General features: G+C 43.6%; 1 protein-coding gene across 1 annotated transcript; it reads left to right on the top strand.

The window, feature by feature from the left end:
• The first annotated feature begins 13,256 nt into the window (after positions 1-13,256).
• Positions 13,257-21,996, top strand: Krt20 (keratin 20). The gene is made up of 8 exons (XM_059269685.1): positions 13,257-13,702; positions 15,992-16,074; positions 18,074-18,230; positions 18,546-18,707; positions 18,897-19,022; positions 19,788-20,011; positions 20,688-20,725; positions 21,468-21,996. Exons 1-8 carry the CDS (start codon positions 13,292-13,294, stop codon positions 21,563-21,565), a joined length of 1,299 nt encoding a protein of 432 aa, XP_059125668.1. The 5' UTR covers positions 13,257-13,291; the 3' UTR covers positions 21,566-21,996.
• The last annotated feature ends 3,447 nt before the right edge of the window (positions 21,997-25,443 follow it).

Here is a 25,443-nt window from a genome sequence, read left to right as displayed (position 1 = left end):
AGTGCGGGCCACCTCCATCTGTATTTTGCCAGGCCAAAAATAGGAATGCAAAACCTTCGTCCAAAAAAAATTTAGAGATTTCAAGGCTGTGACAACAGAGCTGTCAGTCAAGTGTCAGAGCCTTCTAAAGTCCTACATACCCACAAAGCCAGCCCTGGAAAGTCAGGTGATGGGTTTAGAAACTCACTCTTTATCCACCCCCCACTCCCCTACTTTTAGAACTGGAATGGTATTGTCATTCATTACAAGGTTGAATAAAAACTTGTTTCTCTATGTCTCTGCCCTGCCTTTCTTCATTTTTTTTTTGCTGAACAGCTTGAGCTTCTGATCGAGAAAAGTCTTACTAGGGGCCACTGAGTCCCCAGATGGCTAAACAAAGTCTACCTTTGGTCTGACTGTGATAAAATGGTTTGCCTAATCTACGATAAGGATATGTACTACGCAAACATGATTAGAGGGGAGAGTGCATGGTCTCCTCAAAGTACAAGTTTCCTGAGTCGTCTGATGGTGCTTCCTAAATGGCAGTGGCTCCCCACACATTCCGTTCCATCCTCCAGACTTGAGAGGTCCAGATGAGACCAGGACATACCCACCTGTGGGACCATAAGAGTGAGAACCACTTTGAGCAGCAAAGCCAGGAACTGCCTTGTCCTTGAAGAACACACAGACAACAGGGGCAGATCAAGCACCTGAGATGGGGCTTCTCTGAGTATGGTGGGCTGTGGGGGTAGAATATACACCAGATTTCACAGGACCAACCTGGGAGAGACACACTGATGACTGAGTTCATCTGGCAAGGTCTTACTATGCCAAGCTTCTTCTCTCTCTGCTCCAACTCTCTCTGTCTCTCAGTCTCTCAGTCTCTCTCTCTCTCTCTCTCTCTCTCTCTCTCTCTCTCTCTCTCTCTCTCGGAAGTGACTGGACTTTAGGACAACTAAACATCTATGATATAGCTACCATATGCAACTATATCTTCGAAGCACAGCATGTTCCATCATCTAAGTAATCCATGAATATCTGAAAAGTTGATGTCCTATGAAAATCATCCCTAGACCCTCCCACTTGCAATACTTCCTGGTCACTATATACATGAGTTTCAGAGTGATCATATATGTTCTTAGTCACATTCTCCGTCAGAAGTCTATCTCCAATTTACCTAATATTACCTTTAGGAGCCCAGCCAAAAGCAGTTAATACAATTTTTTTTTTGAGACATGGTCTCACTATGTAGCCCTGGCTGTCCTGAAACTCACTCTGTAGACTAGGCTGGCCTCAAACTCATAGAGATCTGCCTGCCTCTGCCTCCCAAGTGCTGAGGTTAAAGGTGTGTGCCCCTGTGCCCTGATAATATTTATTTATGCTAACAATACTATGTCTGTGCATTTTTAGGTTAGTGTACAAAGCAGTAGGTTTTGTTACGCCATTATCATCCGTATGTGTCCTTATACTTTGGTTTCATTCCTTCCCCCTCCCCACTGCTCCCTGGACCATCTCTACCCTCCTCATCCCTAGCTGGTGCCTTCCTCCCAACCTCAGACAACCTTCTCTCTCTTCTCCCATGTCCCTCTTTTCTCTCCTCTAATATTTCTTCCTATAGCCTTTCTAGTTTCATGGCATACACACATATATGAGTACATACATTTTTATATACACTTTTATGAATATTTTTCTGGACTCAGTGTATGAGAAAAAGCATATGATATTTGTCTTTCTGAATCTTGCTTATTTCACTTGAGATGATGATTTCCAGCTCCATCTACTTTCCAGCAAATGCCATGTTTTCACTTTTCTTTACAACTATGTAAAACTCTTTGTATGGATGCCCCACATTGTCCATATTATCCATTTAGCCCAGTGCACATTTAATGATGATTGTTATTGGCACTCACCAGGTTGTAACCATCATCAAGTTTATAATTCCTATCCTTCTCCTATTCTCATATCTAATATGAGGAGCTACAGTTCACTGGGTACTTCCTAGGACCAGGTATCATGCAATGCAACTCAAAGATCCACTCTCATTTAATCCCTACGCCAACACTATACGGGACATTCACACTATCCTCCACCACACGAATGAAAGAAGCGCCTCGCCCAAGTTCACGTGGCAAGCAAGGAGCAAGGGTAGATCTCTGCCTGTGTCCCAGTCCTGGAAATCCCACAGAGTTCTCAGAATCATCTGTTAGCAAGCAGGCAGAGGTGCCACAGGAAGGCTTGATGACCATTTTAATTGTCAACTGATACAAGCTAGAATCATTTGTGACAAGTCTCAGTGAAGCCCTATCTGGATCAGGTTGGCCTGTGAGCATGTCTTAGTTGTCTTCATTGATGGGAGAAGAACCAGCCTGGAAGTGGACAGCAGATTAAGATAAGAATGTGGCTGGCCATAGCAACTGGTTTCCAGGGTTACTTTTCAATTAACTGAACATTGCTTCTTGAGTCAAGTTTGCTGCATAATTTTCAACCCTGACAGTTTTAAACACTACATCAGCATAATTAGTGGAGAAAGAGGATTGGGATTAGAGATCTAAAGCCTGAATTCTGGTGGGATGTCATATTTACTATGTTCCAAAAATATAAATAAGCACACACTGCAGTCAGTACTGTACTTCGAAAGATTGAGGTAAATATTTAATAAACCCTTGAGTGATTTAGGGACAAAACAAACCCTGCAGCAAGAAACACAAGAAGTGATGGGTTTGGATCAAATTGCCCAGAAACATTGTGTGTCACCATTAACATCAACACCTCGGAACCGATATCACTCTTTAATTACTGCAGCCTTCCCAAGCCTGGAGTTTTTCAGACAGTTCATTTCACAGAGATGTATTTACTTGGAAAAAGCATACCCAGCTAGCAGCCTGTGGCTCCATCAACCTAAGACTCAGCGATAAAATCCTTTGATATTTCTCCCCAGGCAGTAATTATTTGATACCCCTCGACATCCGTGTCAAACTCAAAAGAAATTGTTCCGGCTTTTCCTGCCTTTTCATTGCCCAAAATCATAGAAAACAACGAGCAACTTTTGTGGAGCCTGAGGCATCAGAAATATTAGTTACGTTGTGGGAGTTGAAGAGAAGCAACTCATTGTTGAAAAAATATTAGTAAAACGAGTCTCTATCAGCATCTAGTGAGTCTCCAGGGAAGTATAAAGCCCCTGGTTTCAAGGCTAGGAAAGGCTACACGGGAGTAGACAGACCACAGAAAAGGTCATTGTTGCTACTAATCTTGCTTTCAACTGCAGGGTCCTAACCTTCTCTCTTCTCAACCACACCAAATGAGGTCCCTCCTAGTGCAGTTCTTCCAGCCCTCTGATGCTCAAACCGGATCACCTGAGGATTGCTCACTTTATTAGAGTGCAGAGGGTACAATTAACTTATTACCTGGACTCCCCGGAGCTTGAGGATCCACCTGCCTCACTCGGTTCTTCATCAGGACAGCTGTCCTGTCCTTACGCCCCGCACTTCTGGTCTCTTGTATCCAGTCACATTAAAAAGATAGTGCTCTATGTTTGGAACACTCTGTGTCTCTCAGTGTCATTAAGAGATGTAATAAATGTGACTTTTTAGCTGTGTTCTAGGCCTTCCTAGGCTGCCTCCTTTCCACACACCTCTGCTCACTTTCCCACTGCGTTGGGGGGAGGGGGGGACCCTGAGCTCCTGATCGCCCCTCCCTGCCAGACACAAGGCACAGGTCACTGAGGGTCTGGGTGGACAAAGGCCCTATTCTCCCTCACTTGTCTGAGATTCCAGATCTTATGCGTATTCATGTCTCGCCCCAATGCCACTTCTTCAGCCTAAAGACTCCGCTTTCTCTCTGAGTTCCCACAGCACTTTCTCCAGACCTTTGCTTTCTCCACTGACGAACACCCACGGCAGTGTTTCCTCCACGGACCACCATCCCCTCCAAAAGTGGACACCCACAAAGCACTTTTGACTTACTTTGTTTTTCAGAAAATAAGGTGTTCTGATGTGGATCATTTTCCTGCTCATCCTTCTGAATGTACATACATTCACAATGTTAAGTATTCATAGAGTACAAAGTAATTTCATGTCTACTTCCTAATATCAAGCAACAATGGTAACTAATATTACCATATTTCCCCTTCACGTCTTTTGACTGTCTTAACCATGCTATTAAAAATCTTGTAAAATGCAGTTTATACCTTTCTTTATTTTTGTATAACAGAATATACAAAATATGATGCAGGATTTTGTGCAGTTAACACAAGTCATCTTTTCCAAAACCAATCGCCCTACTGTAATAAAGCAATGTCTACAGGGGCTTGAATAGCGAGCCATTTAACATAGAACACTAACAGCTCGGCTGCAGTTCTTGCTGTCCCAGATTCTCCTTGTGCTTGAAACATGATGAATGAAACCATTGTTACTATTGACAACAGTAGACTATCTCTTCTTTTGAAAATTTCATTCATGCACATAATGTATCTTGATCATATATATCCCCCCCCCCCCGTAACCTCCCTCATGTTCCTCCAGCCCCTTTCCAGCCCATCTCCCACCTCACTCTCACCTTCATGCTATGTGGAAGGGGTTAATTAAAAATAACAACCGAACACCCCCCTCTATGCTGTAACATGAACACATCTGCCACTGTGTTCTGAAAAGCTACTAAATAATACATCTATTCATCTCATGTAATGTTTTCATATACATTATGCTTTGCCTTGGGACTATTCTGGGGCCAACGATGACTGACAGCGTCCAGATTAATTTTGTGCTGTCATGCACACGGAAAGAGTAGGTCTCCAGCGTCAGAATGGAAAATGAAGAGCCTGGGCTTATACTGAACTTTTATAGTGGCCTAGTAACTGATGATTTAATTGAGAATGCTGTTTGTCAGCAGGGTGGTGTTTGCGAAAGAGTTTCTCTAAGTCACATAAAGAGCAAAAATCAATTTAGAGAGCAAATATTGTGTTACTTCCTCTCCACTTTCCATGTTTGCGTTGTTGCTATAGGGAAGTCATTAAGCCACAGATGCCTCTGCCGCCTCCTTTGCAAAATGAGGAGGATGAGCTGTGAGAGGATCGCTTCCAGCTGTGAGAGCTAGGATATAGTTCATTGCAGTTAAGAGAGACGATCGCTTCCAGCTGTGAGAGCTAGGGTATAGTTCATTGCAGTTAAGAGAGACGATCGCTTCCAGCTGTGAGAGCTAGGATATAGTTCATTGCAGTTAAGAGAGATGATCGCTTCCAGCTGTGAGAGCTAGGATATAGTTCATTGCAGTTAAGAAGAAATATCAAGAAAGACAACAAAGATGTGATGAATAACTGCCACTTGATTGCTTGTTTTAAAGAAAAAATAGTAAATTTGTGTTGTTCAACAATCACACAAGTACATTCTAAAACTGAATGACTGCTCATTCCTTTTTTCACATATCACCTGTTCGGCATATCATCCCCACTCTATGAGTGTGAGGGAGCCACACTTAGTGCTCACTCCTCAGACCTATGCAGGGCACGTACACACCAGTTCGCTCTTCCCTCTTCCACACAAACCCCAGGCTGTCTGCTAATCCCAGGAAGTCTCAACTCTCTGGATGGTTGTGTAAAGCTGACTCAAAATTGCAGCTGCAGGCAAGAATCAAGCCCTGGATTCGGGCCAATGCCACTGGGGTCTTAGGATTGGTCAGGCACACCTAGAAAGTGGCATGTACCCTTCCCTCCTCTCCTTGTGATAGGAAGAATTGCTTATTTCTGGAAACTCTCTATTTAATGTTTTCTGACTATACACTGTGAGTCTGTGAAAGAAGGGAATTTTATTTTTTAGTTGTTTGTATTTTATTCGTTTTTATTGTGAGTGTGGGTGTATGTCTGCCATGGCACCCACTGTTTTTTACTTGATATTATTTTTAACCAATATTCAATTAGACTTGGTCTGTATTACTCACTTTCCTATTACCATGATAAAACATCATGACCAAGGCAACTTACAATAAAGCATTTATCTGGGGCTTACAGTTTAGGAGGGTTAGCATTCATGACCATCATGGCAGGGAGTACGGCGGCAGGCAGGCAGGCAGGCAGGGCAATGGAGCAGTAGCAGAGAGCTTACATCCTGAGACACAACCATAAGGCAGAGAGAGTGGCACTGGGAATGACTTCCACCTTTTGAAGCCTCAAAGCCTGCCCCCAGTGATACACCTCCTCTAACAAGATCACACCTCCTAATCCTTCCCAATCAGTTCCACCCATTGGAGAACAAGTATTCAAGCACATGCACCTATGAGGGCCATTCTCATTCAAACAACCACAGTGATAGAGCTAGCTCTTTATTGTCCAGCCTCCATTTCTGCAACCCAGATCTTCCATCTGGAGTCACTTCCGATCTTCAGGCAGTATATCCTTTCAGATTACTTTCGGTGAGAATGTGTAGCACGAATTGTTAGAAGGTCTTATTAATAAAAACAAGCCCGGAGCCAGGTATTGGGGTGAACACTGAAAGATCCGAGAGAGACAGAACAAGCCACAGCTAACCTCACCTTGCCAACTTCTCAGCTGATCTTGTTTCCTCAGACTGAAAGCCTCTGAGTCCTCATCCAAATGAATCTCAGCTGAACTGCTGCTCAAAAGCCTAAAAGCGTAAAAAGCCTCTAGTTTCTGGTCTTCGTGCCTTATATACCTTTCTGCTTCCTGCCATCATTTTCTGGAATTAAAGGTGTGTGTCTTTCCCAAGCAAAGACATAAGATCTCAAGTGCTGGGATTAAAGGTGTGTGCCACCACACCTGGCTCTGTTCCTAGTGTGGCCTTGAGCTCACAGAGATTCACACAGATCTCTGCCTCCCAAGTGATCGGATTATAGGTGTGTGTGCCACCATTTTCTGGCCTCTATGTCTATCTAGCGGCTGTTCTGTTCTCTGACCCCAGACAAGTTTATTAGGGTGCACAATATATTGGGGAACACAATGTCACCACACTGATGAAAGTTTTTTTTATCCTGAAAATACCTCTACATTGCCCTCCTTCAAACTTAGAATCACTGAACAAGAAAATTCCCAGAAGGATGGTTATTTTCACCCAGCATACTGATTACATTATTCGTTCCCCATGTTCAAGTTGCCTTTGAGACATCAACTGTCACACTAAGTACTGTGTCTTTGATGGTAATCTTTCTTTTCTCTCCACCTGCTTCTAAGTTTTCTTTATGATCTGGTTTTTGTTCTGCTGGTATGGCTGTGATTTATTTGTATCTGTTATGTTTGAGATTCATGAGATTTCCATAATCTAAGAATTTGTTGCTTTAAACAATTCTAGAAAATTCTCATTTTTGTCAGGTGTTTTCTTTCCCTATGTTCTTTTGCATTTTTCTGGAACTTTCTCCCAACATATTTAGACCTTCTCACTCTGCTCTTCACACCTCTTGACTCGTCTTTGCCATTCAGCTGTATCCGGAGCCTTTTCTCGGGACTATCTAGTTCAGAAATTCTATTTCACCTTGAATAATCGGCTAAATAGAATCACTGAGCTAGTAGTCCCGAGACTACTCCCATCATTGAACCTTTAATTACCTTATTCATTTCTTCTCCTTTATTTTTCAAATACTCTGGCAGATCTTGTAATTTCTTAGCACTTACTCCAACTTTCAAGTTTATACTTTATTTTCAAAAATACTCAAGTATGGTGGCTTATATCTATAATGCCAGCACTCAGGAAGTAAAGGCATGAGGGTCACTGCAGGCTCAAAGATAGCCTGGTCCACACAGCGAACTCCAGGCCAGCCAGGGCTAACATTGAAATACCTGTCTCAAAAAGAAAACATAATAATAAATAAGTAAAATGCTTTCGTATGAGCGTAATCATCTTCCACACAGCATTTCCATTAAAAAAAGGAGCATGCGTGGTTGTGAATAACTGTCATCCCAGCCAAGCAAATGCCATTCTGGCATTTGTTCAGCAATTCCCACTTGCAAGAGCATCATCCCAGCCGGGCTTCTTGACTATTTATACCCCCTCATGTACGAGTAGAGAGGGTCACAAGATCCTTGCCTGAGTATCCAGCCACTTCCTACCACTCTGCCTTATAATTTCTCATGGCCTCAGGGAGGGGCTAAAATTTTTAAGCTGGGGAAGATTAGGGAATGGGGATTCCACCTGTGTAGTTATGGGGAAGCTGGGTAAAGGCTTTTCAAGTATGGCCTGTTAGGGGGAGGAGCACCCACACCCTTGTAAGTAACCCCTCCCCTATACTCTGTAAGGAAGCCTGATAAACTCATTGGTTCCCCAAAGTGACCTTTGGTGAAATTATTGCCTGGGTTTGTTGCTGGTACCTTAAGAGAATGGATGGACATTGCTTATGTGGACCCTGGGAAGGAATTTTAGCAACATGCATGCACTTGTGTGCATATGTATTTGGAGGCCAAAGGTTGATGTCATGTGTCTTCCTCAATCAGTCTCCACCTTATTTTTTTGAAACAGGGTCTCTCATTGAACCTGGATCTCATCAATTTGGCTAAGCTAGCTGGCCAATGAACGCTAAAGATCTTCCTGTCTCCACTATCCACCCTTTGGGGTTATAGATACAATGCCAGCTTTTGAGCATGAGGGCTATGAGTCTAAACTAAGACCCACATCTTTACCAGAGAGGCACTTTACCAGACTAAGGCATCTTCCTAGTCTCTCCTGTATCTCTGTACTGCATCTTCTCTTATGCTTGGTTTAATCTTGTGTTGTTTTGTTTATCATGGAATAGGCTATATAAATATGTCTGTCATCTAGGAAGAGAGACCCTCAACTGAAAAGATGCCTCCACGAGATTCCCTGTAGGGAAGTCTATGGGGCGTTTTCTTGAATAATGATTGATGTGGGAGGGCCCAACCCACTGGAGATGGTGCTATCCCTAGATAGATGGAAATACATTGTATAAAAAAGCAAGCTGAGCAATCTACAGGGAGCAAGCCAGTAAACACTCCTTGAGGGGCTCTGCCTCTGCTCCTGCTTGAATCTCTACGTGAGTTCCCTCATCTACTGTGCTGAGGAGCTGTGTCAAATAACGACCTCCCGCAAGTTGCTTGTAGTCATGGTATTTATCAGAAGAATAGAAAGTAAATTCAGACAATAACATAAAAGTGTGTGTGTGTGTGTCTGTGTCTGTGTGTGTGTCTGTGTCTGTGTGTGTGTCTGTGTGTCTGCGTGTGTGTGTCTACCATTTATGCCATGTGTCTTGGTGCATGGCAGGCTATAGCATCCAGGTTTATGTAACTATACTCCCCAATATTCAAACAACAAGGAAGTCATCTAACAACATACTTCTCATAACATCCCCGTCGTTAAGTGACTCATGACTGTGTATTATATTCTCACTCTGAAAATCCCACAGCCACTGAGATAACAGATCCACCAAGTCCTCAAGTCCTAGCTGAGCAGAAGCACCAAATAAGGGTAAGCTGTAAGCTGGAGGTGCTGGGTTAACCCTGTAAAAGACAATCCTAGCAGTTTACGTTGACTCCATTGAACACCCCCACTCATCGCCCAGCTTCGAGGGAGAATTCATGGTCCAAGTTTCCTCATCTCTTCTCCCTCCCCCCGTGTCCTGACCTCCAGAAGGCAACCTCTCTAGAGCCCACACAATCTGTGTCTACATATCAGCGCTGGAATAGCTTGCCCTTGCTGGGGGAAAACGAAAGTACGAAGTCCTCTGAGAGCTATAGCATTGCTCCAAACGATCTCGTCCAAACCTAACATTAATCATTAACGCTCAGTTGAGTTGTCTCAGAGGTCAAAATGCATCTCGATTACATACTGGAAGTTGTCTCTGGTATCTATTTACAGATGCAGTCACCAAACAGCCTGCAATAGCAAGGACTCTCAATTTGTGCCAATGCGTGTGAATAAGGGGCAATCGGGTCCTAATTCAGTCTCTGATATTGTTGAAAAAATGAATTCCTAGGAAACAGTAGCTTGATATCCTGTAGTCACTTTATAAGCTAGAATAACCTGCCAAAGGGTAAATCTCACTGACACATCGAAGACCCAGTGTTCTAGACCAAGTGCTGCTGTGTAGACACAGGTAGAGGCTCCAACAGGAATTCTTCTCCTCAAGCAGTTTAGTGGATCCGATGGTGGAACCTCAAAATCATTGCCTTCTAGTATCAGATTTTAGTTCAAATTTAAAACATCGAAAATCTGTAAATACTATGCAATAACAGATGTGATAATGCATGAAGTTATTTCTCCAGACAACTAAAATGGGATCTTTTAACTCTGACTTAAATATAACTGGGGCCAACCACAAGTAAGAATTGTGCTAAAGAAGAGAATACAAATTATGATGTTTGACAACTATGTTTACACCCCTTCCTGTTACAATGCTGTGTTAATCATCCTTCTGCTGCTAGGCCAGCATCTGAGGTAAACGGCTTAGAGAAAATGTTTGTCTTAGTTCATGATTTCGGAGGTTTTTGTCCAAAGTCAGCTGGCTCCAGTGGTTTGGGCCCGCAGTAACATGGTGCATCATGGCAGGTGTCTAGTAGAGGCCCCGTTCTCAGCATGGCAGCCAGGAAGCCAAGAGAGACAGAAAGAGCAGGGTCCGAACATCCCCTTCAAAAACATACCCCTGGTGGCACGCCTTCCTTCCAGTACATCCCATCTTCTAAATGTTCCACCAGCTCCCAGTAGCACCTCAGACCAGGGACCAAGCCTTCAACACAGGAGCCCTGGGAGGACACCCCAGACCCACGCTTAACACTAACTATGGATCTAAGTGGTGCTTTTAAACAGCATCAGTGTGTGTTCTAGTGTGTGAAACTCAGTGGAGACTCACCTCACATTTTGTATAATTTTAATGATGTAATTTTCCAATAGCTTTAATCAAACAACTTTCTCTCTTACCCCATTAATCAATATCAAAAATTACGTTTATTTACACACCACACACACACACACACACACACACACACACACACACACACCAACACACAGGCACATGGGTGCATGCATGCATGCAGTCTGTGTCTCTAACTGCAAATTTCAGCTGTGACATCTACTAATAAATTGATTTAGGATCGTAACAAACACCAAAAGCTGCTTGTTGTGTGTTCAGCCATTGATGGTGAATACTTGGGGAAGATTAGCTGATGGACATATGAATAGGTAGCAATAGACAAACTACCATATACCATATACTATATATATGTACCATTCAGTTCCTAAAGCAGGGCTAACTTGGTCAGTTTTTAATTTTGTATCACTTTTACTTTATAAAACTTGTAACTGAGATAAACTATAACCAATTTGTAACTTGAAGGTATGTTATCTAAAAGACAGAAACAATACAATCTTATTCTGTTTTAGAAGAACGTTATTTGGGAAAGAAACATAAGCAGATTCCAAATGGGTTTCCTTTTGTGTGTGTACATGTGCTTGCTTGCTTTTAATCATACTCGAATCTCCAATCAAGTAAGTGTTAAGATGGGAATTGGTTGTGTTTTCTGTGACTTTCCCAATCCCTTCTAATTAATTTGATTTAAAGAAGTGACGTAAATGCGTCAAAGGCGAAGATACGTTCCGTTGGGAGTGTGAATGAAAAGGGATCTCCGAAGAAACTCATTCCTCAGCACTCAGTGAGTGCTCCCTGTCAGTTCCCCGCTGGTGAGAAGGTGCCCACATGTGTGCATGGAGGACACAGCAAAGCCTCCTGCAGAGAAACAGATTCTGGCTCTGGAAGGAATGCTCTGTTCAAACAAATCAATAGACTGAGTGGTCAAGATTCATAATTGCTGCCCTCTTGTATCAGTGGCCTCGGGGATCTTAGGTGTGAGTCACTGTGACCATCTGCAACCTTCCTTCTCGGGGAACCACTTTGTTCCAGCGCAGTAACCGGCGAGGAGGAGCAAGCTCTGCAGCTGGAATCCATCAGGGATCCTGGGAGGCAGCTCCCACAGCGTCAGGAAGGTAGAAGCAGAAAGCATGGCCTGGTGGTGTCTAGCTGGCCTCAGACAGGGAGGCAGGCTCCTGCATGCAACATACCAGGTATAAAAACTGGTTTCTCAGTAATTTAAATTTTTGAAAGCATTTTCAACCATTAGACACTAGTATTTTTAAAATTTAGTATTTTTTTAAAAGTACTAGTAATTGCAAGGTTTTCATAATAGTTTGTTTGTTTGTTTGTTTGTTTGTTTGTTTGTTTTTTAAGATAGGAAAAAGAAAACACTGTGGAGGGACTCTCAAGGCTCCAGCCCTAGCCTAGGAGTTCCCAGCACCTGGGGGCTGCTGGGAGCCAAGAAGAGGATTGGATTTTCTTTGGAGGTATGCCCACTGATAGGCTGCCCACATCTCAGTACACCCATAAGCACACAGGAAGTACTAATTAGACTCACAGGTTATTTTAAAAGGGGGGCCATGAAATTAGATGGGAGATGTGTAGAGGGGCTTCTGGGGCAGTTGGAGAGTGAAGTCAGGGTAGATATTGTCAAGATACATTGTATGCATATATGAAATTTCCTAAAAATACTATTTAAAATATTTTTGAGTTCCAAAATCAACTGACCCATCACCCACCTATGCTCATTTGCATATTCAGTTCTCAAACTCTTGGCATGCGTGCTCACGTGCTTTGAGACAGGGTCTTATTACACAGCCCTGGGCTAGCCTAGAGCTCCTAACTTAAACCAGGCTGGTGTCAAACTTGCAGTGATCCTCCTGCCTCTGCTTCCCAAGGGCTGGAATTACAGGTGTGCACCAGCACACCCAGCCTCATACAAGATATTTCAATAGACTAAAAATATAAGTTCTAGACAAGGATAAACTCAAAAGCAAAAAAAAAAAAAAAAAAAAAAAAAAAAAAAAAAGAGGGTAAAGCAGAGGCTCTGAAAAGCAATTCATCATTTGAACAAGCCATTGTCTACTCTCACCAGTGTGACCTACCATTATGTTCCCACAGCTGTTCAATGCCTGAATTATTCATATAGATTGTAAATATTCTTTATTTGTGTACAGGGGTTGAAAAAAGAACCTGCCAGAGCAGGTGCAAGAACTGAAAGAGCACCCCTTCCTCATTCTTTTTGTTATTTATTAAAAAGAAATCACCCCCACCCCACCCCACCCCAGAAAAGCCCTTAAGAAGTGCCTCTAGTGGTCATTTCTGGAACTGGATGGAACATATTGCTGTACTAAAGAGGGGGAGGCCGAAAAGCCAACTGTGTCATTCCTGAAGTGACTTGGCAGCAGAGGAGGAGTCTCTCCTGAACTCTATAAAAGGTCAGCTCCACAGCTCCACCAGACAGACAGGCTGTGCTCCAACTCCAGGCTCCAGGTGCTGCCTCCCAGAATCCCAGATGGATTTCAGTCGCCGAAGTTTTCACAGAAGCCTGAGTTCCTCCTCACCAGGCCCAGCCCTTAGCATGAGTGGCTCCCTGTATAGGAAGACGAGCGTGCAGCGCGTGGGGGCTGCACCCAGCGTCTATGGAGGGGCCGGAGGCCATGGCACTCGCATCTCCGTCTCCAAATCTGTAGCGAGCTATGGGAGTGATCTCTCTAGCGGAGGGGACCTGTTGGCTGGCAACGAGAAACTAGCAATGCAGAACCTCAATGACCGGTTGGCAAGCTACCTAGAGAAAGTGCGGTCCCTGGAGCAATCCAACTTCAGACTTGAAGCCCAGATCAAGCAGTGGTATGAAACCAATGCGCCAAGCACCATCAAGGACTATGGTCCCTACTACACACAAATCAAAGAGCTGCAGAATCAGGTGAGTCGTGAGGCCTGTGTTTTCTACCCTACGGTTTAGTTGCATAGTAGATCAGGAGGGATGGGTGGATGCTAGGTGAATTCAAACACATGAAGCAGATTAGGTTGAAATTCATAACTGGAAAAAATGTATTTTATCGTGTGGTGTTAGTGTGGACAAAATGAGTTTACCCCACACTTTTTCTAAAACTTCAACCTAATTACATATAAAATATGATAATTTTATCATTCAAAATTACAGTCTGTGTCTTTGTCATAGCTTACAATATCAGGTCTTCATGGAGAATAATTTTATTTTTAAAAGAACTTCAAGGGTTTCTATGTGAGTTTCCCATTAGTCTTCACTAACTTTGAAGACTCAAATCAATTTAAAGAGATTTTTCTCTTTTCATTTATATAAGTGTTATAATTCAAGTATCATCCTACTATGGTTATAAATAACAAAAGGGTTCAGAGGGGAGACAGAATACAGATACTAATGGATGATAGTGGTTGGATGGATGAAAGGGACGATTTTTTTTTTTTTTTGATACCAAGATCTCACTAGGCTAGTCTGGACCTCACCCTTCTGCTGCCTCTTCCTCCTCAGCACCAGGATTAGCCACCATGAACAGTTCTGATAACTGGATTTTTTTAATGCCCTGTTTAATTATCTGCTAACCATCATCAAGCGTTGTATAAAGCACTTCTGCAATAATAAAATGTTCTATTGCCCCAATTCAAATTTATTGCAATCATATCACAATCTGTTCCTGTGTCATCCGAGATAGATGATAGGTGGGGTTCTCTCTCTCTCCCTCTCTCCCTCTCTCTCTCAACTCTCTCTCAGACTTTGCTCCTGACTGAAGACATCAAGCACAGCAACCACCTTTTGCTTTGCTTTGGCATTCTTATCTAATCAAGCAAAGCGTCCTTTTCTGTTTTGCTTATGTTTAAAATTATTACCCCTTTAGAGCAAAGGCCATTGACTCTCCAGTCGGCCTCTTTTCTTGAGTTGTGTTATACGCATCAGTGCAACTTCATTCAAACTTCACAGAAACTCTCAGCTCACAAAGCTAAGGTGATGACATCACCCTCAACAGGGCCTTCCTTCAGGCTTTCACTAAAACACATTCCAAATAAACCGGTTGTTCCCCAGCATGTATCTCAAGGTTGGCGCTTCTGAAATGACTTGGGGATTATCCACAATACCGAGGAGAAGCCACTAGTACCTACTAGCTGGAAGCCTCTTAAGGGACCGCTCTCCAGGAATAGCTACTGAAAGAGATGAGTCATTCTAATGCCTTCTAGATGTAGACTTCCAATCTACACGCATCTTAAAGAACACAGTGCTAGCCTGGCAAGCACAAGAACCTGAGTCCAACCTCTAGAACCCAGGTTTTAAAAAAAAATGGAGAAAGATGGCATGTGCTTGTAATCTCAATATTGGAGAAGTGGAGACAAGCGGATCCCTAGGGCTTGCTGAACAATCAGCCTGACCTACTTGATGAGTTCCAGGACAATGAGAGATCTTGCCCCTCCCCCAAAAAATGTGGGCAGCACCTAAAGAATGACATGCAAGACTGTTCTCTGACCTCCACATGCATGCACCTGTACATATGAACACACACACACACACACACACACACACACACACACACACACACACACAAACACACACACACACACAGATCCAGGGTGCATCCATCCTTCTGTCTTAGTACCTAACGCCTACCAGTTCTCATTCAGCCACTATTCCATAGACACTAGCTGGGAACTGAGCATCACACATAGAGGAATGTGTCAGTACATAAAGTGCTTTGGGTGGAACCAGGCCTGGACAGAGGCAACTATCACTCAGAGAAGTCAAGGCAGGAAGGCTGTGCAGAGCATCAGAAACAGGGCCACACCCACTACTAGAACTGGAGGATATCATTGAGGGCCCCCTTGAAGTCATGGTGTCTAGGCTGAGAGGTGAAGGAATGGGAGCTGGCCAGGTGAGAAGGGCTGGCTAACAGCAATGTTCCAGGTCCAAACGGCGCCACAGACAAGGCACTTACTAAGTCTCAGTGATAGGGATGATTTCAACTTCCATGTTGTACAATCACAAGAAAACGGGCCAGACCAAGAGTCCTGTTTAACTCTATTACATTAATACCTGTGTCATCATCCCCCTACTTATCCTCACATGGACGTTCCTGAAATGAACATCATCTTTGATGGAATGACAGTTGTCTCTGAGGACAAGTAAAATCATTTTAAACTCCTGCCCTGATGAAAATGTCATTCTTTCTCTCTCTCTGTTTTCCAGATTAAAGATGCTAAAATACAAAATGCCCGATGCGTCTTGCAAATTGACAATGCTAAACTGGCTGCAGAGGACTTCAGATTGAAGTAAGTTCTCTAAATCACAGTAAAAATGGTGTGTGTGTGTGTGTGTGTGTGTGTGTGTGTGTGTGTGTGTGTTGGTTGGTTGGTTGTCTTGTTTTTTGTTTTTGAGACAGGTCCTTGCTATGCTATAGGACCCCAAAGCCAGCATCCTCCTTACTCAGAATTACAGATGTCTTCCACCACACCCAGCACCATGGTAAATTTATCTGAAAAAGAAATCCTTTTAGTAGCTTTTTTTCTCATTTATTTAGTATGTATATGTGTATGTGAGAAGTGGGAGGGGATAGAGAGAGCGGGAAGAGAGGGAAAGGGATAGGGGAGGGAGAGGGAGGGGGAAGCCACAGCACACGTGTGGAGGTCAGAGGACATTGGCAGCTCTCTCCTTCCATCACGTGGGTTCCAGGGATAGAACTCCAGACGTCAGGTGGACAGCGAGTGTCTTTGCCTGCTGAACCAACTCACAGGTCCTGAAAAATAATTCCATTTATTAGCTTTTCATCACACTAAGATGAGCATATTATTGTGAGCCAAGAAACTTGTATTACGTTGTAACAGAATCTTGGAGCTTAAGGGCTGTTAAAAGCTATGTGATCCTGCCCAGCACTTGGGGACAGACATCACTCTCCCACGATGCTAGAATTCGTCTACCCTCTATTGTTTCTGAACACCTCTCAGTAACTGCTATTATTCTGGTGTGTCAGCTCTGGTTCCTAAAGTAGTCTTTCTTAGTAACCTGGCTTCTGCCTTATTCACTCACTAAACCTAATTCTGTCATTCAGAGCAGTAACAAAGCAACCGAGAATTCCATGTCTGCACAAATGTCCTTCTGTGATGAGAGAGTCGCATGTCTCCACTGGGTGACCCGCCACAGAATCATCCCATGGCATGGAGACATGTGGCTCCCACATCACAGCCAGATTCCCTGGATGACTCCTGTACCTCTCAGTGTTCCCCTTTCATTCAGCCAACCAAAGAAATGGAGCCAACCTATGATTAATACACTTCCAATTCTGTTCACCGTCTTGTACACACTCATATTATTAGGCTCCCTCCGAACTGCTGACCAGTAGAGCTCCCTGGCCCCAGGCTGCAGGGTGTGTCCACATCCACAGCCCTGCAGTTTAGAAGGATGGGGTTTTGATTCTAAAAGAGACGAAAAAGAAAGAAATCAAAAGGCAGATCTGAATGAAGGTGAGGCAGTTAGATTTGTGAACCCCAGGTCGGCTTGGTCAGCGGCTGTTCTGTGTTATCCCTTGGTTGGCTTTGGTGTATTTAATTTGTGTCTCTGCTACAAGGTTGCAGAGGAAAGGCAATGACTGAGATGACTCACACTGTATGCATCTGTTTAACAAAATGATCAAAATAAGTTCACTCTGTAAAATTTATGTTTGGGTTGTCAGTTTCTGCGGTGTTTGGGGGGGATGTTTGGGGATTTTTTTTTTTTTTTTTTTTTGCTTTTTTTATTGTTGTTGATTTGGTTGGAGTTTTAGCTTTGTTTCCTGTCGTTTTTGTAGTGATGGAGATCAAGCCTGGGATCTTATATGCAACCATTCTACCACCCAGCTATATCCCCAGCCCCTGAATTTATAAACTTTTCAAAAGTTACTTCAGACTACAAGTGAACAGAAGTTAGATATAGATATAGAGTCTTATGTGAATGACCATTTGCCTGCATGTGTGTGCCTGATGCCCACAAAGACCAGAAGGAGCCATCATATGCCCTGGAACTGGAGTTAAAGATGGTTATGAACCACCATGTGGGTGCTGGGAATTGAACCAAGGTCCTCTGCAAAGTGCTCTTAACCACTGAGCCATCTCTCCAGCCAGAGTGACAGATTATGGGTCAGAGCAAATGATCTGGTCCCCAGGTTCTCATTCATTTTTCACAAATATGTGAAGGGCATTGTTATAAAGTGAGGTTGACCTATCTCATTGTATTAAATCATCTCTTCTATAATGGCTGTAGGAGGGCTGTTAGATTTGCATCTTAATTCCTCCCCAGGTTTGAGACGGAGAGGGGGATGCGAATCACCGTAGAAGCTGATCTCCAAGGCCTGGGCAAGGTCTTTGATGATCTGACCCTTCAAAAGACCGACTTGGAACTTCAGATTGAAGAGCTGAGCAAAGACCTGGCCCTCCTCAAGAAAGAGCATCAGGAGGTGAGAAGTAGGTGGGAATGTTTGGGGAATGGTGAGGGAGCTCCCATAGTAAAATAACAAAGACAAGAGGAGGAGAAACAGGAAGAGGCGATGGTGGTGATGGTGCTGCTGACGGTGGTGATGAGGACTGTCAATCATGACAGTCACCCTTACTTCTTTGCAGTGCCCAGAGCACAGGAAGCCGTCTTCTGGTTTCCTCTCATCTTTATTCACGCCCAACGAAAGAAGTCACAAGATGTGTGTTATATCTTGTCCTCCCAGCCTGACCCGAGGATGCGTTTCACACTAAACTCACTCAGAATCTCACTCTCGTAGGAAGTCGACGTCCTTCGCCGGCAGCTGGGTAACAATGTCAATGTGGAGGTGGATGCTGCTCCAGGCCTGAACCTGGGAGAGATCATGAATGAGATGAGGCAGAAATATGAAGTCTTGGCCCAGAAGAACCTTCAAGAGGCCAAGGAACAGTTTGAGAGACAGGTAATTCTAGAGTGTGAGCAGATGTGCAGTGCAGATGTGCAGTTCCGTTCTACAGGAGAGAGCCCGGGTTTCCTTTCTCTTTTTCCATCCTCCTGCCTTTCTTCTCTCCGTTCTTCTTCCCCCTCCTCTTCTTGCCTTCCTTCCTTCCTCTCTTTCTTTGCTCATTTCTCTTCATTCTTGGAATTTTAGAGCGAGGCTCTGCAGCAACAAGTCACTGTGAACACCGAGGAGCTGAAAGGAACCGAGGTTCAAGTCACGGAGCTGAGACGCACCTACCAGAACCTGGAGATAGAGCTCCAGTCCCACCTCAGCATGGTGAGCACCTCTGGCCTACCCTGCTCGGCCACGTCTGTGCTGACGAAGGCCAGTGTTCACAACTCCGAAAGCACAGACCCCTGTAAGAAGTAACCTCTCCCCTGGCAGAGCCAACAAGGAAACAGGTCCAATGGTTAACAGTAACTACACCACAGAAAGAAGCCAAGGCAAGGACCATGAGCTGTACATATGCAGATGCAAGAGTAGATCTTGAACATTCCACGGGGGAAATCACATTTACCCTAGATCTTAGATCAAAGATGAGCTTTAAGTTAGGAAAAGAGTAGAGATATTGCAGGCTAAGCAAACATCAGGCCACAGCAAGTTATGCCAACAATGCTCCCAAGATGACTCTGACATCCTACTTCCTGGGTCAGGGCTAAAGGGACAGACTAGTCTGGGTCATGTCAGCGTGGTAAAAGAAGAGAGAATAGCTGAGCTGTGGGGCAGTTATTAGAGTTGATTCTCAGAAAGAAAAGAAAAGAAAAAACCTTATCAGCATGGCCTCCTCGCAGGGCCCGGAAGCAAATGTTGATAATGAGGCACCGAGCGAACACTAGACACAAAGCTCAAATTAAACTAAACAAAAATCAGAGAGATGACAGGCACAGCTGGCTGGCTGGCTCTGTCTAGATTGGAAGAACGAAAGAGCTAGAAAAATGGGTGCTCAAAGGCTGCAAAAATTCTTCCCAAAAGGTACAACAAATTGCGTTGCTTGCTTCAAGTCAGCAAATAAGAAACACCCCCCTTGTCTTGCTCTCCTAGAAAGAGTCTCTGGAGCGCACCCTGGAGGACACCAAGGCTCGTTACGCCAGCCAGTTAGCAGCCATCCAGGGAATGCTGAGCTCCCTGGAGGCCCAACTGATGCAGATCCGGAGTGACACCGAACGCCAGAACCAGGAGCACAACATCCTTCTGGACATAAAGACCCGGCTTGAGCAGGAGATCGCCACCTACCGCCGCCTTCTGGAAGGAGAAGATGTAACAACGTAAGCACCTTGGGATGTCTGTCCGTGTCTGTTTGCAATTCTCTTTCACGGTCCTTGTCAAGGCAGTCCCCAGCACAAAGGCTAATTTACACACAACAACAACAAGATGAAAATACACCAAATAGTATAAAACACCCCAACTATCAATAGCCTTTGAACAAGGTCTTAGGGCAGACCTGAGTCAGAAAATGGTTCTGTGAGTGATACCAATGGCGTTTGTATTAATTCTTATGTTGAATGTGTAATTGGACGCATGATAACCTTTTGAAAATTCTCTTTGATTGCTCATGAATTAAACCACAAGCCGCAAAGGCCCATGGGAGCCAGTTTGTAAATCAGCAGAATTGGAGCAGCTGCCTGCAAACGTAAATCCAAGCTCATCAGGAGAACACAAATTTGAACTTCCATCCTAATTGTATTCTGCTAGAACTACAGACGCTTCCAGCAGATGCTAAGCGGGTTGGTTTTGACACCATGTGTTTCCCAAGCTAAAAAGTAGAACACTCCAGAGTGGAGTAAGCGTGGTCTGAGGGACAGAAATAGGAAAATAACGTTTAACCTCACATCAACCCAGACTTTGAAAAACAAAAGGATGAGGAGGAAAGCACCCTGGCTCTGACACGAAAATAACGCTTTCTTTCTGTTTCTTCACCTTGCTTTGAAAACAACAACACAGAACTAAGGAGTACCACCTGAGCACTTTGGAGGCAAAGGGTAAGTGGTCTTGGGCGCTTACTCCGTAACCGCTGAAATCTCAGCGGCTGAGGAAAGGTAAAAGGCGGAGCGTCCTCAAAAGCACAATTAAGAACCAGGTTTCTACTTACTTACTTATTTGTTTATTTTTATTTGTTTGTTTATTTATTTATTTATTTATTTATTTATTTATTTATTGTGTGTGTGTGTGTGTGTGTGTGTGCCCATGCCACACTGCACATATGGAAGTCAGAGGACAACTTTATGCTTACCACCACATCCAGCTTGCTTTATAAAAAAAAAAAAAAAAATAGGTTTCAGCACCAGAACTCAGATACTCATACTTTTTTAGCAAGCATTTTTATCAGCTGAGCTATCTCACCAGCCCCCAAGACACCAGCATTCTAAAAAGCTTGTACATAATGTACAGAATCCATCCCAGTGGGGATCTTGGCACACTCCCTGTGACAACGCAATTTTCTTAGCCTGTGCTGTTGCTAAGACAGCAATCCTGGAAAGGAAATGAACAACTGAAATGTGGGTTTCATTCAAGATTGTCTATTTCTATCTGAGGTGAAAAGGCGAGGGATTTATAAATTTGGGGAGAGTGATACATTGTGTTTTTTTTTTTAAATAAAATCAACTTAAGGTTATATAAGAAAAAGAATAGGAAATAAATGAAAACAGCAATAATTGAAAGTTGAGAGATATAACAGGGCAGCCATGGGCCTGTATCAACCTCTGATGTTTAATACACACACAGATACTCAGAAAACCAGGAAGATTAAGACCATCGTGCAGGAAGTGGTGGACGGCAAGGTCGTGTCCTCTGAAGTCAAGGAGGTGGAGGAAAGTGTATAACCAGCTGCCGAGGGGAGGCTACTCCGGCTGAAAATAAAAGTACCTGGCCATCAGAGAACACCATCAGCACTGTGCTGTGATTCCGGTGGGATGGGGAGTCTATTTATCAGTCTCTGTAATTAAATACAAATGTTCTCGCTCTGAGCTGTAAAGCGCTTGCAAGATTGAACCCAGCCAGGCAGTGCTATCGCACCCATCATCTTTACCAGACACATTCCGCACAGTCTCGTTCACTTACACCGAGGCTCTCATTTGGCGGAGGTCTAGCAAATGCAAACAAACCTCTCTCTGTTTGGGTTTTCTTGTTCTTGTTTCTGAATTGCTAAAACCCCTGTAAGGAGCCCATGGGTTGTCCATGGAGGCAACTTCCCAGCTAATCTCACTGGATTTTGTTTCCCTTAAGCAGGTCTTTACCTTTCCCTATAGTCTCTGCTGCCTCTCATAACTCTACTTAGTTCTTAAAGAATTTCCAGTCCCAAATGCTGAACAGAATAAGAATGAGGCACCCGGTGATTGAAATGGAACTGAGTTAAGAACATAACTGGAGTGAAGGTAGAATGTGTCCTCTTTTCGTAATAAACTGCTGGACTCATTGAGCACCGCTTTATTTGGTGGATCTGGAGTATGAACTGCTTTCATGAGACACAACCACACGCTGAGAAATCCACCTTGGTAGCATGTGCAGAGTGGTCTGAAACTTTAACAGACAAATACCAGAGACTAAAAATATAACAATTGGGGGGGGGGGAGAGCAGATTCTCCAGAATTGTCCTTTATGGTGTGACGAAATGAAGAATTTTTTCCTTCCTCTTGCTTTTTGGTCTATCTTTGTTTTGTTTTTATTTTTATAAAGGGAGATCACACACACACACACACACACACACACACACACACACACACGTAGAACCAGACGGTCAGTTCCTCCTTCCAGTTCTGCTAGTAATTTCTGTGTAAAAGAGAAGTAAGCGTTTGTCTCTCTGTCTGCCTGCACTTTGTGTGCAGGCTTAGAACCGAACAGCGCGGTCCCGCAATGGGCACACAGCCCAGAGGAAGCTGGTCACTCTGAAACACAGGATGACACAGTATCCAATGTCAGAACTAACATCAGGCCCAGTGGCAACCCCTGCAGGGCTCTGTCCTCTTCCTTACTTGTTAGAGGTTAGTCTCAGATAGCTAACTACCTCCCCCAATAACAGCTCTAGCATAAACACTGGCTGCTGATTTTCACTGTATCGATTCCCCTGCAAGCATTTGTTTTCTATCCTCTGAAGTCACTAAAAGGTCCCTATAGCAGGGACTATTATATCTGTTCCTCTCTCCACCACACTACATCTCTGGAATCCTCCCTTGCTTCCCAGAACAATTGAGCTCTGGGGAACAGAACTCAGCCTCACTAACATCCCTTGGGATTCATGTTCAGCCCTAACCCAGAAGCACAATATAAAACACAAGCAACCCCAGATTCGTCCCTTCCTCAGGGGATTTTAAAGTGTGATGCACAGCAAGAGGTGTCACAGTGAAAATGACCAGTGAGTTGCAGAAAGTGTCGAGTCTAATTTGTGGAAGGTGAATTCAAGCATAAAGAGCACAGGCAGAGGTCAGGGAACTAACTGAACAGGCCACCATGAAGATAGGGAGCATGTGCTTAATAAAAATCTAAAGATTTATAAAACAGCACATAATTTTCCCCATGTTGACTATTCCCCAGGTTATGCAAAAGTGGAAGCTATATGATACATGTTTGTGTGTTTTTATATATATATATATATATATATATATATATATATATATATATATATATATTATTATACACACACACACATTTTTGCAGTGCTGGGGATCAAATCCACAGTCTTATACATGCTAGGCAGGTGCTGTACACTAATCCAAGAAGACGTAATCTCTCTCTCTCTCTCCCTCTCCCTCTCCCTCTCTCAGTTTCCTATGTATCTCAGGCTGACCTCCAATCTATGATCCTCCTGCCTCAGCCTTTCTCAAGTGCTGTTAATAGGAACATTGGCCACCGCACCCAATGGAACCCTAATTCTTGTTAACTCTAGTCTTTTCTCTTCATGCCTCAACTCACGCAATCACTTCGTAAACAAGCCCAGGATTGCTCTTGCTTAAAACGTCTCCACCTTTTTATCCATCTATACGGCTGTCAAAGACAATTACATTTGCCTCTAAAACCTCAATAACGGAGGCTGATGACTAGTACCAATCTCCAACCAACTAAGCTAACAGACCATGCCATGGGGGAAGGGGCTGGCGAACACAGCATCCTGCCTTCAAGAACAGCTGCTGAAGAAGAAATACGGCTCTTTCCAACTTCCGAAGTTATCCTCTTTTCTTGAGTTCAGAATAAGGTTTAGTCAAGCATTCCAGAAAGTCAAGGCAGTGCATTTTCACTGACACATTTAGACAAATTACAAATAAGTTCTTTCAAGCAAAACAATTCTGGGTATAATGTGAAGGTCTTTAGCCAGACAATAGTCTGGGACTCAGGATAAAACACCAGTTAGACATGTGATCTCTCCTTAAGAAGCCTATGGTTCAGGAAAACACACATGTAGAAACATAAGTGTATATCATGAAAGCTTAATGTGTGGATATGGAGCAAAACTATTTAAAAATATGCATATAAGCATTAAGGATATAAAGCATACATTTCACCACAAAATTGGCTCTGAGTTCAAAACTACAGATTATTCATATCACACTATTGTGGGCTCATTACTGCTAAGTGGTGATTTTGGTTTGGGTGCATCCCCTTTGATTCTGTAAGCAGAAAGCAGCTGCTGTTTTATTTCTATCGTGGTAAAATGGAGCCCCTCAGCCTTGGGAGAGTGTTGCTTGTGAGTAATAGTTAACCACAATGTCAACTCACTTATGCTTTATAATATGTCGGGACACAAAGCCAGATGATAAGGTTCAAACTAAAGACACATTTGTCTATACGTTGGCAGAACTCCCATAGCTTGGAGGAAGTCTTGGTAAAAGGCCTCCATCTGGGGCTGCAGTTCTTGACATTCCCAATTCACAACTTCATATTCTCCCAATGAATAATGCTAGTGGGTTGCAGATTCTCTCATCAAACCTTGTCTGCCTGAGATTGCTGGCCCTTCCCATGCTTACAGTAAATGGATAACTTCTGCAAATTTCATGCTTAGAAGCCCTGCTTGTTCTTTGTGACTGTGTATAGGTTGGGAAGAGAGTGTGTCTCTCGCCTGTGTTCCTTATTTAACAAAGGGAAGGAGAGCTGCCATTGAACGTCACCATGGGTTCAGCATTCCTGACCCTGGGAAAGTGGTTTGAAAAGGTGTCAGTCTATTTGATCCTGAGTATTCCTTACAGAGGACTGCCATGAAGCTCAGCTGTGACCCTCTGCCATCTGCCCCTAAGCCCCCAATGGGCAGCTCCAACTCTGACTTGGTATGACTCCAGATTTAAGATTTCCCCTCTGGGGAGGCTGGATAATAGCAAATACTATCTGGATCTTTAGGTGGCTATGGATGCTGAATGAGGAAGAACCTAGGCTTCAGATCTGCACTCTATCACTGTAAAGCAAGTATTGACCTCAAGGCCAACTCTGATGACATAAAAGCTAGAGAAAGAAGTGTTCTCTGGGGTCAGGGCTCCCAGGAAAGGCAGAGCTGCTATTAAAGGCTCTGTTTGGGGCAGCTGTGCACCAGAGCCTTCTGGGCACGTGCAAATGTTATCATTAGGATGGACAGTGACACCTCCACCCTCCATATACTGGGCTGGAGTCCCTTAACACTGGCGAATCCTGTTGCTTGTCTCTACGTCAATGCTTTGCTAATTCTACACATCATGATTTGGCAGTTTGGCTTATCAAGAGAAAAATCAATCCAATACAT

Source organism: Peromyscus eremicus, chromosome 8a (genome assembly GCF_949786415.1).
Source record: "Peromyscus eremicus chromosome 8a, PerEre_H2_v1, whole genome shotgun sequence".
Taxonomy (NCBI): domain Eukaryota; kingdom Metazoa; phylum Chordata; class Mammalia; order Rodentia; family Cricetidae; genus Peromyscus; species Peromyscus eremicus.
This window is presented reverse-complemented; position numbering and strand designations above follow the sequence as displayed.